The sequence below is a fragment of the Cynoglossus semilaevis genome, chromosome W (assembly GCF_000523025.1).
Source record: "Cynoglossus semilaevis isolate Cse_v1.0 chromosome W, Cse_v1.0, whole genome shotgun sequence".
NCBI classification, from domain to species: Eukaryota; Metazoa; Chordata; class Actinopteri; order Pleuronectiformes; family Cynoglossidae; genus Cynoglossus; species Cynoglossus semilaevis.
In genome coordinates this window covers 5,238,587-5,250,640 of record NC_024327.1, presented here as the reverse complement: position 1 = coordinate 5,250,640, position 12,054 = coordinate 5,238,587, and the positions used below count along the sequence as shown (strand labels likewise).

Below are 12,054 nucleotides of genomic sequence, written 5' to 3'. Positions count from 1 at the left end.
CCAGACACGGAACTTGACACTTCACTGATGACCACGTCTGGACCTTCATCTTCATCTTTATCTAACTGTGAGCCAATAAGTTTTCAGTTACATTATGTTAAAAACTGAGAAACATCAGTCTGTGAGACTGATTGTACACTCTCACTTGCATGTGTTCAAAACTCAAAGATTAGTCTGTAGAAAGCAGGTTAAGCTTTCTGTTGAAATCAGTGTGAGTGAGAGGACAAACTTAAAGCCTCTTTACAGCCAGTCATAATCTGCTACAAGAAAAAGAAAACAAGGTATTTACAGTAAATTTCCAAGACCAAACATTTTAAAGCCCTACATCTATGTTTGGAAATGTAGATGCTATAAACAACATTTGGCTAGTTCCTTAATTTATCTTAACAGAAACACACGCCAATATTTTATCTTGGCTGACATTAACCCTCCACCTTTTAGCTAAACCGCTAACATACTGGGTTAAAACACCCGCCTGGTATCGTTGGAACCAATGCGGGTCGAATGTGATTTTTCCCTTTGGATAATTTTTTAACGCCTCTAACGTTTTCCATCTTAAACTTTCGACAGGCATTGTGAAGAGGGGATTAAATTTAAAAAACGAACTCACGCAACTGACAAAATCAAAACAACACCACTGATTTTATACAGAGTCCGACGAGAAACAACGTACTCGCTTTTTGTTTCCGCCTGCTGGGTACGCCGCAGAGTCACAATGTAGGTTAGTTCCAGACAAAGCACGTCTATAAATGTCTATTTTTTAAATTCTTTATTTGAAAAAAAGATCTTATTTTACCATCTTCAATTGGGAATTTTTCAAATCCCAATTATTTCCCAAATCTTTAAATCACATTGTTGTGAGTTAATGATAAAATGGTTTTATACTGGTAAAAAAAATCTTTAACATTGTTGATATGTAAAATAACAACATATTTCTGTCACACCACAACAACTGTTTTGTTTTTTTACAATTTGAAACATAGCAGGAAGTAGTAGCATAGTTGCACGGGCACAGGACAAACACGGAACTTGTGGTTTTTTTGTTTGTTTGTTTGTTTGTTTTTTACCGGAAATCGGCGAAATTAGCCCCCTATTCTTTTGTTTTCTATTCCTCTTCTTTTTTAAACCGTACCTTAACAGTAACTCTAATATTATGTGACACTGTTCGGTGAACAATAATGTTTTGCTTTATTATGTAAGTTCGTGTTAAGTTATTTTTTTGTGACTAGCTGTGTCGTAAATCCGGGGTTAGCTGTGTATTAGCTTTAGAGGCTAAGAACAAAACAGAGGCCTGGAGACCGTTTAAAAATAAAAGAAAACACCTGTCAGACAGTCGGTTGTGTTTCTGGCAGTAAAATATCCTAAACTTATAGTATTTCAAGGAGAAAAGGGGGGTTAAAAATTATTCCGCTGACAATTTCGCATCGTTAGCGCAGCGGATCAATCTGTATTTATAACATCTACATTATATGAGAATAAAAGGAGGATTTTCATGCAAGTCCATCAGTGACAACAAAAACAAAAGACACACAAGACAACAGGACGGAGGAGAAGGTGAGAAAGTCGCATTTATCGATATGATTTTGAAATTAACCACAGGGGAGTCGGAAATTTGCTGTGCCTTATCAAAAATGCAACACCGATATTGCGTTTTCATACGACTTGTTATAAACATACGTACTCTCATTGATCCACACACGGCTGTTATATGAGTAAAATAGTTGAACGATATTCATAAACGTTTAGGCTAAATTTAGAATGATTAAAATATACTTTCCTGAAAAACAGCTCTATAACTTTTTATATTTTATTATTTTACATATATTATTATATTAAATATGTACGTGTGTGTGTGTATATATATATCTCACAGATTTTGTTGTGTGCAATGGTGTGTTGTGTCATGACAATGTGATAATGCTTCTTCCTGTATAAAGTATCAATATACAATATACACAAAAAAGTCAACATAAATAATGTCATCTTTGGTATGTTTTTAGATTAGAATAGGCAGATTTATTCACTAAATCAATCAGTCTTTATTATGAATACATCTTAACTTTCCATGTACCATGCTGTCCAAACTGGAAGCGTACAGTGTCCCCCTTGTCTCATACATTTGTCATTTTGTAGCAGTAATTGTACATTTCCAGTGTTGGGGGCAGTGATGGGGTAAATAGAGTTCAGCTCTCTCACATTTTTCTAATGGTATAATGTGCAGTAAACTAGCATGTACACTCCAGCATCTACTGCTGCTCCTGGAGCTCGAAGGAGGAGAGCAGGGACTGCTCTACCCAAACAGCCAGAGCGCAGCCTGGTCTCAGCTCTGCCTGGAGCCCTCTCTATCACTGCTTTGTGTACAGCATTGGCTGAACCTGCTTGGCTCCTCATTCATGGAGGAACATGTCACAAGCAGGAGTTAGGTGTTTCAGACGTCCTGGGCTACATTGACCCTAAACTGCTGGACGGTAAGCTGCTCACATTATCCTGCAAAGAGTTTTGAGTCCATATTAATAATAATAATAATAATAATAATAATAACAGTACACATGTTTGTATGAAGCTTTTTTAAGTAATGTATTGCTGTAAATGATAACAAATGTAACAAAATAAAAAGCCTATGCTGCTAATGTGGGTGTTTCATGTCATCTTTGTTGGGATTTGCACTCAAATGTAATTCTCCATAATATTTCCTTCTCTCAGATTACTGTGTGAACCCTCAAACGGTACTGCTGCTCCGGGTCATTGCTGCCTTCTGTTTCCTGGGAATTCTTTGCAGCCTGACAGCATTCTTGCTTGATGTGTTTGGACCCAAACACCCTGCACTGAAGATTACACGAAGATATGCATTTGCCCATATTCTTACAGGTAGTAATATGTTTTATTTATTTATTTTTGGAGATTTTTATTGGAACAGGTGTCAGGAAACTTTTTCTGTTAGATAGGACTGTAAAATATGCTGTTAGTTCTTACCCCAGTTTGCTAACACAAATAATCAAATAAAGAATCAAATACAAGATCTCAAAGTTTTAAAAGTTTTACTTGCAGCAAGGAGTGCAGAACAATGGTTACATTCAGAACTGCACTGAGGAACCCCTCAGTGCTCAAAGCTTAAATACAGTTTTTTTTACACACACACTTCAATGGTCAGTACCTTGGTATTCCACAGCCATGCGGTGTTCACGCGCCACTTCTGAGCACTGATTGGTAAAGACTGCTCCAAACAAGGATTCTCCACCAATAGGAGCTATGTGCATGTGCTGTAGTTAATCAAGTCAGATAAGACCATGCGGTTCGGCTGTTTTTCTCTCTTTGTCTTTTGTTGGTCTTCTGACGCTCTCCTTCTTTGGGCAAAGAAACCAGTTCTGGCCGGTTCTGTGTCCTGTCTCTATCTCCAAGTATAAGAGTTGGTACCATTCAGTGCTGTCCATATCATACTGTTATGTAATCCACCAGCATGCACACCTGTCTTCAGCACTTTCCCTTTTAGTACAGCATAATAACATAATTAAATAACAGTATAAATTGATATGGAAACTTAATACAATGACTATATTGTAAAGATTGAATAAATGTATTTACAACATCTTAACAACAGGCCTGTTCATGAAACAAATAATGACATAGACATGTTTTTAAGTTTAATTCTGTAGTAGTAACAGATAACTTAAATACTGCACAGGTCTTCATATCAGAAGTGTTAAAAAATGTGTTTCGTTTTTTAGTTCTGTTGTTGTCTGTAATACCTTTAACCATGTATTATTCTAACTTGTCTAAAGAAAAACACTTGGCTTTGACCTTTAAAGATGTGATTTCCTTTTTTTTTTTTCTTTCTTTCCTCAGTGTTACAGTGCGCCACAGTAATTGGTTTCTGTTACTGGGCGTCAGAACTCATCCTCTCTCTGCAGCAGCAGCACAAGAAGTTCCATGGTTCCTTGATCTACGTCACTTTTGCCATCAGCTTCTACCTGGTTGCTGGAGCAGGAGGAGCCTCCATCCTGGCCACAGCTGCCAACTTGCTGCGTCACTACCCCAGTGAGGAGGAGGAGCAGGCACTGGAGCTGCTGTGAGGACAGTAGTGAGACCTTCCCTCCTGACTATGACATCAGCAACCAATTCCAGCCACCGCCTGCCTACACGCCTTGATGATGCTGAGGCTGCTGCAAATGCTGTAACGACTGCGATAACACATGCTTCTGCTCTGAGCATGGCTTCAGCTTCACAAGCAAAACAAGACAAACAATCTATGTGTGTTTGTGTTGTGTGTGTGTGTGCACAAGTGAGAGAAGCAATTTCTCTACTTGCTTTATAATTTCACATGTTGATTTTTTTTCTTTACTGAACCTTTACTGCAAGTTAAATTTACATGTGAAAAACAAGTATTTTAGTAATTTCTGCTTGTAAAAATTAAACCTCGACTAACAAATGTAAACGCATCAATGAAAAGATCTTGGCCTGAATACATATGCATATGGATGCTCTATTTTTACGAAAACACGTAGTTTGGTTTCAGTTATGCTTTGTGTTTTAAAGATGGCTGTCCTCCCAGTATGTTTCAAGGATGCTTTAAAGGGTACACAAATACAGTACCACAGCTGTCCAACAGGGGGCTGCTCTCCATACGCATCTATCTAAAAATTACATGTCAGTACATTTTTACACACAGTTAATTTTCTCTAAACATAATTAAATTTTTAATCACACCTAGACATTGCATTTAAGGTTGTGGTCAGCTTAAAATTTAAATATTGAACAAGAGCTGCCACAGAGGGAAAAGAGGACAGACAGGTGATTATGGTCCACAGCAGTCCAGCATTGTGTCAGAATTCATGTCATCTGTTGCCAATGTTGGTGAGCAGTATCACTGTCCTCAGGGCCTTTGTAAGACCCACATCTTTTTTATGAAAACAAGGGGCACTAACATCTGTGTCTAAAAATGTCAACAATCCACTGTGTGAATACAACTTTGCACAAAGTTTCAGAAACAACAGTGGGCGAAGCAATGAATAGGGTGCTGTTATGTTATGTATTTCATTTTAATTTAGTTAAAATGTAAAGGTGGAAAATCAGTGGTATGTTTTTTAGTATGACAGTTGACCATTTTCTTATTTAGGATGTTGATGCCTTTGTGTTGTGACTTAGTTCCTGTCTGACTTTCTCACTGCAGTCTTATTTAATCTTTTCTTCCTTTGCGTTTGTGTGAAAGTTTGAGATGTTAATGTCGTGCTTGTTGTTGGTTTGGAGCTTACGTGGAGGGACATAAATGAACTTGTTTCAGGACAGAAAACTTTTGACGTCCAGTAACAAGAATCAGCTCCATTTAATTTGGTTGTTTCATTTTCCTTCAGGCACTTCTTTGTATATTTGTGACATTTTGATGTGTCTGTCTTGCATGTGTGTGTGTAGGAATTAAATGCACCAGTGTGTAAGACAATTTGAAATCTACCCTTTAGTCTGTTTATTTTTGTAGCCTTATATCTAGACTTATACGCTACCATATGTCATGGCAGCCTCAATGGAAAAAAAAGCAGAAAAAGCAAACTAGAGTAAAGAAAAACATTCTCTCTGCCTTAAAGGTCATGGTGGTCCTCTGATTAGCAGAGAGATGGGTGAGCAGGGGTGTCCTCTGTCCTAAAATGTTGTTGTTCATTCTTACCCACTGAAGCCTGAAAACCTCTTAGCTAAGGTTAATGGGAAAATTTGTGCTTAGTTTAGTCTAAAAACTACACAGACAAAGTATTTGGTTATTTTATGGTCTCTTTTTTCTATCTTCTCTTTTTCAAAACGTTTCCTCAGAGGCGTAGGCAGTGGCCGTGTGACAATAACACAGCAGCAGACTGATATTGGCATGATGTCACACGGTGTCTTTGTTAAGATGTTGTAAATACATTTATTCAATCTTTACAATATATTCATTGTATTAAGTTTCCATATCAATTTATACTGTTATTGAATGCTGTTATTGTGCTGTACTAAAAGGAAAAGTGCGGAAGACAGGTGTGCATGCTGGTGGATTACATAACAATATGTCATAACAGGACACAGAACCAGTCAGAACTGGTTTCGTTGCCAAAATAAGGAGATCGACCGAAGACCAACAAAAGACAAAGAGAGAAAAACATCCGAACTGCATGGTCTTATCTGACTTGATTAACTACAGCACATGCACATAGCTCCAATTCGTGGAGAATCCTTGTTTGGAGCAGTCTTTACCAATCAGTGCTCAGAAATGGCGCGTGAACACCGCATGGCTGTGGAATGCCAAGGTACTGACCATTGAAGTGTGTGTGTGTAAAAAACTGTATTTAAGCTTTGAGCACTGAGGTGTTCCTCAGTGCAGTTCTGAATGTAACCATTGTTCCGCACTCCTTGCTGCAAGTAAAACTTTTAAAACTGAGATCTCGTATTTGATTTTTATTTGATTCATTGTGTGTTAGGAAACTGGGGTATGAATTAACAGCATATTTTACAGTCCTATCTAACAGAAAAAGTTCCCTGACAGTCTTTTTTTCCTCAATGGTCTATTCCAAAAAAAGTCATTTCTTTTTGTTTAATCCTGAACCAAATGTGCACAGGGATAAATATGTACGTTATCAGAGCACAAATAAGTAATGGATGGTTTTAATAAGTTTCAAAAGATGTGAAGATTTTCAGAGTCATGCCAAAAATTCTCAAGTCAGTATTTGTTATCTCCTTAATTCCCATTTGACATTATGTTGCAAGTAGGGATACACCAATACGGATGCCAGTTTTAGTGTTTGGCCAGATACTTCATTCATACTAGGTTGGTAGTTAGTTACTAATAGGTCAACAGTTATGAGCTTTGGATTTTAACATCACTTGTTTCTCATTGCACACTACTTCTTCAACTGTTGTAAACAGACACTGTCTTTACTCTCTACCCCATTAACCATCTATTTTTCCCTAAATTTTCCCTCGCTGGTGTCAGTGACTGTTGTTTTCTTTTAATTCTTTGTATCCATGAAACATTCCTCTTGTTTTCTTACATAACACATTTCTGTGTAATGCTATAAACATGTGAAATTTACATGTTGATAACGCTGATGTTTTTCTAACTGTATCATTTGTCATGGTCTTATTTTCTCCTCTTTCTCTTCCTTTCTTCTCCTCTGGACACATACTTTATTATTTCTGAATGTTGTTTCATGTGTGAAACATTAAACCTCCACTGGCAGCTTGAGGATGTGTGTTGTCAACCTGACATGATTTTGGTCTGATGTAACGCACAAAGTGGACACAATGTCCACCATCCTCATACACAGACACACAGAAGAGCTTTGTTCTGAATTTGTTCTTTTTTTATACTGTCATTGATGTTACATCAAACAGTGCTTTGCTGTGTTGCTGTTAGATTAAAAAAAACTATTTGAATAGCCAGATATGTTTGAGTTAGAATTGGTTAGCAGTTGTAAGCTAATTGCTTTGCATTGGAACAGTGTAGAACACTTGCTACATGCATTGTTCAGTTCAACACTCTAAATTACATTATAGGGCAATTAAATGTATGGCTACTATAATATCCAAAGATCTCCTCTGCTCTGGTCTCTACGATTTACATTGGAATATCTTCGGTTTCCACTCATACAAATCACACACACACATTTTTATGTCTGCAGCGGGTCAAGGGTTAATATGCAATCACACGTTCTACATGTGTACACTTGGAACATTTGCAGCAGCTCCCATGTGCATCTTAGACTTCACATACTGAATGATACTCAGTTTTTGAAAGAATCCTGTGAAATCCTGTTCATCTGCTATTTTATAGTTTTCAGGAAGTTAGTGTGGATAACAGACCAAGTCTCCACTTTTACTTTTTTTTAAAATAATAAGGTACAGATTCGTAGAAGCCTCTGAGTCTCCCTTTTCTTACCTGATGGTGAAGGAAAAACTGTTCAGATACGAACCCCTATAAATAACGTTGGCACTCTTCATTTTGACCCTAACAGTCAGCACTAGCTCTTCTTTAGTTGTGTGCCAAGCTCTCTTTATGCCCTGTAAAAGTGCAACTGCCCTTCTACACAATGATCCAATTCGCAATTATCCGTTTTGCAGATGAAACCACAGTCATTAGCCCTCATTAGCAGAAGAGACCAATCAATGAAGTGCTGAACATTACTTAACATTAGAGAGTTTTACAGCCAGGGGGGAAACAAGTTACCCTTTCTTTAGGGGCTGTATTTAGCAGATGTTTTTAACATTGTGGGGACAGACACATCTGAAAAAAAATCCTAGATTTCTTTTCCTGAGGGCCATCCTCCACAGTGTTCAAGAGCAGACAGACCAGATGGCCCAAAACTTAATTAACTGTCCCTTATCCTCTCTAGAAGACCTCAGCAAGGAAAGCAAGGACAATTCTGCTAAATGCTCAGACCTATGACATCACCTGTTTCCCCTCATGCCCTACAAGTGGGGATATCAGTGGCTAAAAACAGGACAAACTGACTGAAAAACAACTTCTTTCTCTGGGCCATGAGTACTCTGAACTTAATTCTGAAGGATGTGTTATATACACAGTACTCATATAAATAAATACTGTGTATTTATGCCAATGTTCTTACAGTGTCACCTCTTGGTGATATGACTATCCACTACGAGCTACATTGTGCCATGTTACTTCATCCTGACATTGCCAGTGAGCTTCATCAGTTCCTCAGCAGCGGTTCTATTCCTTCCCTTGCGTCCCACTGTCTCCGTTTAATAGCCCTCAGTGTGATAGGACCTGGGGTCTGTTTCTTGAAGATGGCTCACGAAAGACCAAGTTAATGCTACAGTTCTGGCTTCCGGAAGCCGGAGAGGTCCATCTCTGACTTACCGGTTTCACAAAAGTGGATTACAATTAGCTCTCGGAAGTCTAAGTTGAGTTAAGACTGAGGGGCGCTCGTGTCCGACTACATATGAAGGCTCTCTCAATTGAGTGCAGATTACATGAACCATGTCATGTCCTGCGCCTTTTGCTTCACTCCGGTGGAGCAAGAAATACTGTTGCATGTCTATAACGATCACGACACGTAAAATAAAAAGGGCAACAGCATCACAGCCGCAGAAAACAGTGAAAAGGCTTGATAACAAATTACAGATAGAGTGAATGTGTGAGTATTGATGAGAAAGTTATTAATTACAGAACTGTTCAGCCTAAGTGTGTAAAATTATCAATATACAGTATATCTCTCGCTGTGCGCACACTTGACCATTTTAAATTTTAATCCAGGTTAAACAGGTATAAAAAGGACTTGGCAGCAAATTAAGACCAAATACAAAAATATCGTTCAAACAGGGAAGAATAACTGCCCCCTATTGAAGATAATAGATCAGTCTGATCATCTTCCCAGACATTAGTTGTCTCTTCATATGTCTGAATAATTCTGCTGTGGTCTGTGGACTATTAGGAAAATGACATTCAAATGACACACGGCAGTTTTCTGTATGAAATTATAATTTAACTACTGTCAACTACTGATTTAAATACTGTTTTTATTTATTCATAAGTCTCTTTGCTGACGTGTTGCAGTAGTGATGTACCAATGTCAAACTTGCACTCTTCTTCACACAGCACTGCTGGAAGCGTGCGTTTCAGCACAACACCAATGCCCCGCCCACCTTGGCACACCCATCAATTTCTTCTAAGCAACTGAGCTGCGATGTCTGCAGGCTCCTCAACAAACTGCCACGCCCTGCATATGAATGCGGACTGACTCCTTAACTTGGACTTAAGGACTTTGAAACTGCCCCGGAGCAGTTTTACTCTACGGCATATGTAGCCATAGCAACCGAGTCAGCATCACAGTCTAGCTTTGTGAAACTGGAAAGTTGTTCCCTCCAATACGGAGTTAATTAACACTAAGTTCGCTTCAAGAAACGGACCCCAGGTCCAACAATAGAGCAAAATAAGCAACTGGAAAAGTATTCAAGAAAAATACAACGCAAAGTTATAGTCCTGAGTGTGTGTTTAAATATGGTAGACTTGTGGAGGAAAGAGGTTGTGCCTCTCACAATACCATAGTTGTACCTGCCAGGTCCAACAATAGAGCAAAATAAGCAACTGGAAAAGTATTCAAGAAAAATACAACGCAAAGTTATAGTCCTGAGTGTGTGTTTAAATATGGTAGACTTGTGGAGGAAAGAGGTTGTGCCTCTCACAATACCATAGTTGTACCTGCAGTCATCACTATGTGGCGCTGCTGCTCCATGATTCAGTGATGTTGGAGGACATGTTTATGAACCTTTTGTCACTGAACAAGGTGTTATTACAAAGGAAGTGGATGGAGCCTTGAGGTCCGGCCAACAACAAGGGGTTAGGTGGATCAAAAGGAGTGGACAGAAAGCTTCCCATTGTTTCTAGGAAGCAGAGGTGTTTTGGAGTAATCTTTGGACTTGGTGTGAAGAGAATTCAGGAGAAATTCTCTTTGAATGTTTGGGGATATGTAAATGTGTGTGCTTGGAAAGGCCGTTGGTGTCTTAGCAGCTTCCTGCTTTCAGACTCAAACCAAATGTGAAAACCACTGAAATCTAACTCCCCACATCCACTGTGGATGTCGGGAGCTGTTGTCGCAACTGGGGATGTTGTCAGGCAGTGGAAGGAATACTTCGAGGAGCTCCTCAATCCCACTGACATGCCTTCCGCAGAGGAAGCAGAGGCTGAGGACCTGGTGCCTGACCCACCCTATACCTTCCACAGGGTGCTCGAAAGTTCATGGGAGTTTGTCCAACCAGTCCACATGTGCTTTGTGGACTTGGAGAAGGCTTTCGACCGTGTCCCCCGTGGTATCCTGTGGGGGGTGCTCCAGATGTCAAACTTGCACTCTTCTTCACACAGCACTGCTGGAAGCGTGCGTTTCAGCACAACACCAATGCCCCGCCCACCTTGGCACACCCATCAATTTCTTCTAAGCAACTGAGCTGCGATGTCTGCAGGCTCCTCAACAAACTGCCACGCCCTGCATATGAATGCGGACTGACTCCTTAACTTGGACTTAAGGACTTTGAAACTGCCCCGGAGCAGTTTTACTCTACGGCATATGTAGCCATAGCAACCGAGTCAGCATCACAGTCTAGCTTTGTGAAACTGGAAAGTTGTTCCCTCCAATACGGAGTTAATTAACACTAAGTTCGCTTCAAGAAACGGACCCCAGGTCCAACAATAGAGCAAAATAAGCAACTGGAAAAGTATTCAAGAAAAATACAACGCAAAGTTATAGTCCTGAGTGTGTGTTTAAATATGGTAGACTTGTGGAGGAAAGAGGTTGTGCCTCTCACAATACCATAGTTGTACCTGCAGTCATCACTATGTGGCGCTGCTGCTCCATGATTCAGTGATGTTGGAGGACATGTTTATGAACCTTTTGTCACTGAACAAGGTGTTATTACAAAGGAAGTGGATGGAGCCTTGAGGTCCGGCCAACAACAAGGGGTTAGGTGGATCAAAAGGAGTGGACAGAAAGCTTCCCATTGTTTCTAGGAAGCAGAGGTGTTTTGGAGTAATCTTTGGACTTGGTGTGAAGAGAATTCAGGAGAAATTCTCTTTGAATGTTTGGGGATATGTAAATGTGTGTGCTTGGAAAGGCCGTTGGTGTCTTAGCAGCTTCCTGCTTTCAGACTCAAACCAAATGTGAAAACCACTGAAATCTAACTCCCCACATCCACTGTGGATGTCGGGAGCTGTTGTCGCAACTGGGGATGTTGTCAGGCAGTGGAAGGAATACTTCGAGGAGCTCCTCAATCCCACTGACATGCCTTCCGCAGAGGAAGCAGAGGCTGAGGACCTGGTGCCTGACCCACCCTATACCTTCCACAGGGTGCTCGAAAGTTCATGGGAGTTTGTCCAACCAGTCCACATGTGCTTTGTGGACTTGGAGAAGGCTTTCGACCGTGTCCCCCGTGGTATCCTGTGGGGGGTGCTCCAGGAGTATGGGGTCGGAGGCCCTCTGATAAGAGCTGTTCGTTCCCTGTACAACTGGAGCAGAAGCTTGGTTCGCATTGCTGGCAGTAAGTCGGATGTTGGACTATGGCAGGGCTGCCCTTTGTCACCGGTTC

The 12,054-nt window shown here is 40.0% G+C and overlaps 1 protein-coding gene across 1 annotated transcript; it reads left to right on the top strand.

Annotated features, from left to right (window-relative positions):
* The first annotated feature begins 1,569 nt into the window (after positions 1-1,569).
* Positions 1,570-5,445, top strand: LOC103397018 (transmembrane protein 127-like). Its single transcript, XM_017042697.2, is given in 4 exon segments — positions 1,570-2,468; positions 2,704-2,868; positions 3,844-4,066; positions 4,068-5,445. Coding segments are annotated over 4 exon segments (705 nt in total). The 5' UTR covers positions 1,570-2,230; the 3' UTR covers positions 4,147-5,445.
* The last annotated feature ends 6,609 nt before the right edge of the window (positions 5,446-12,054 follow it).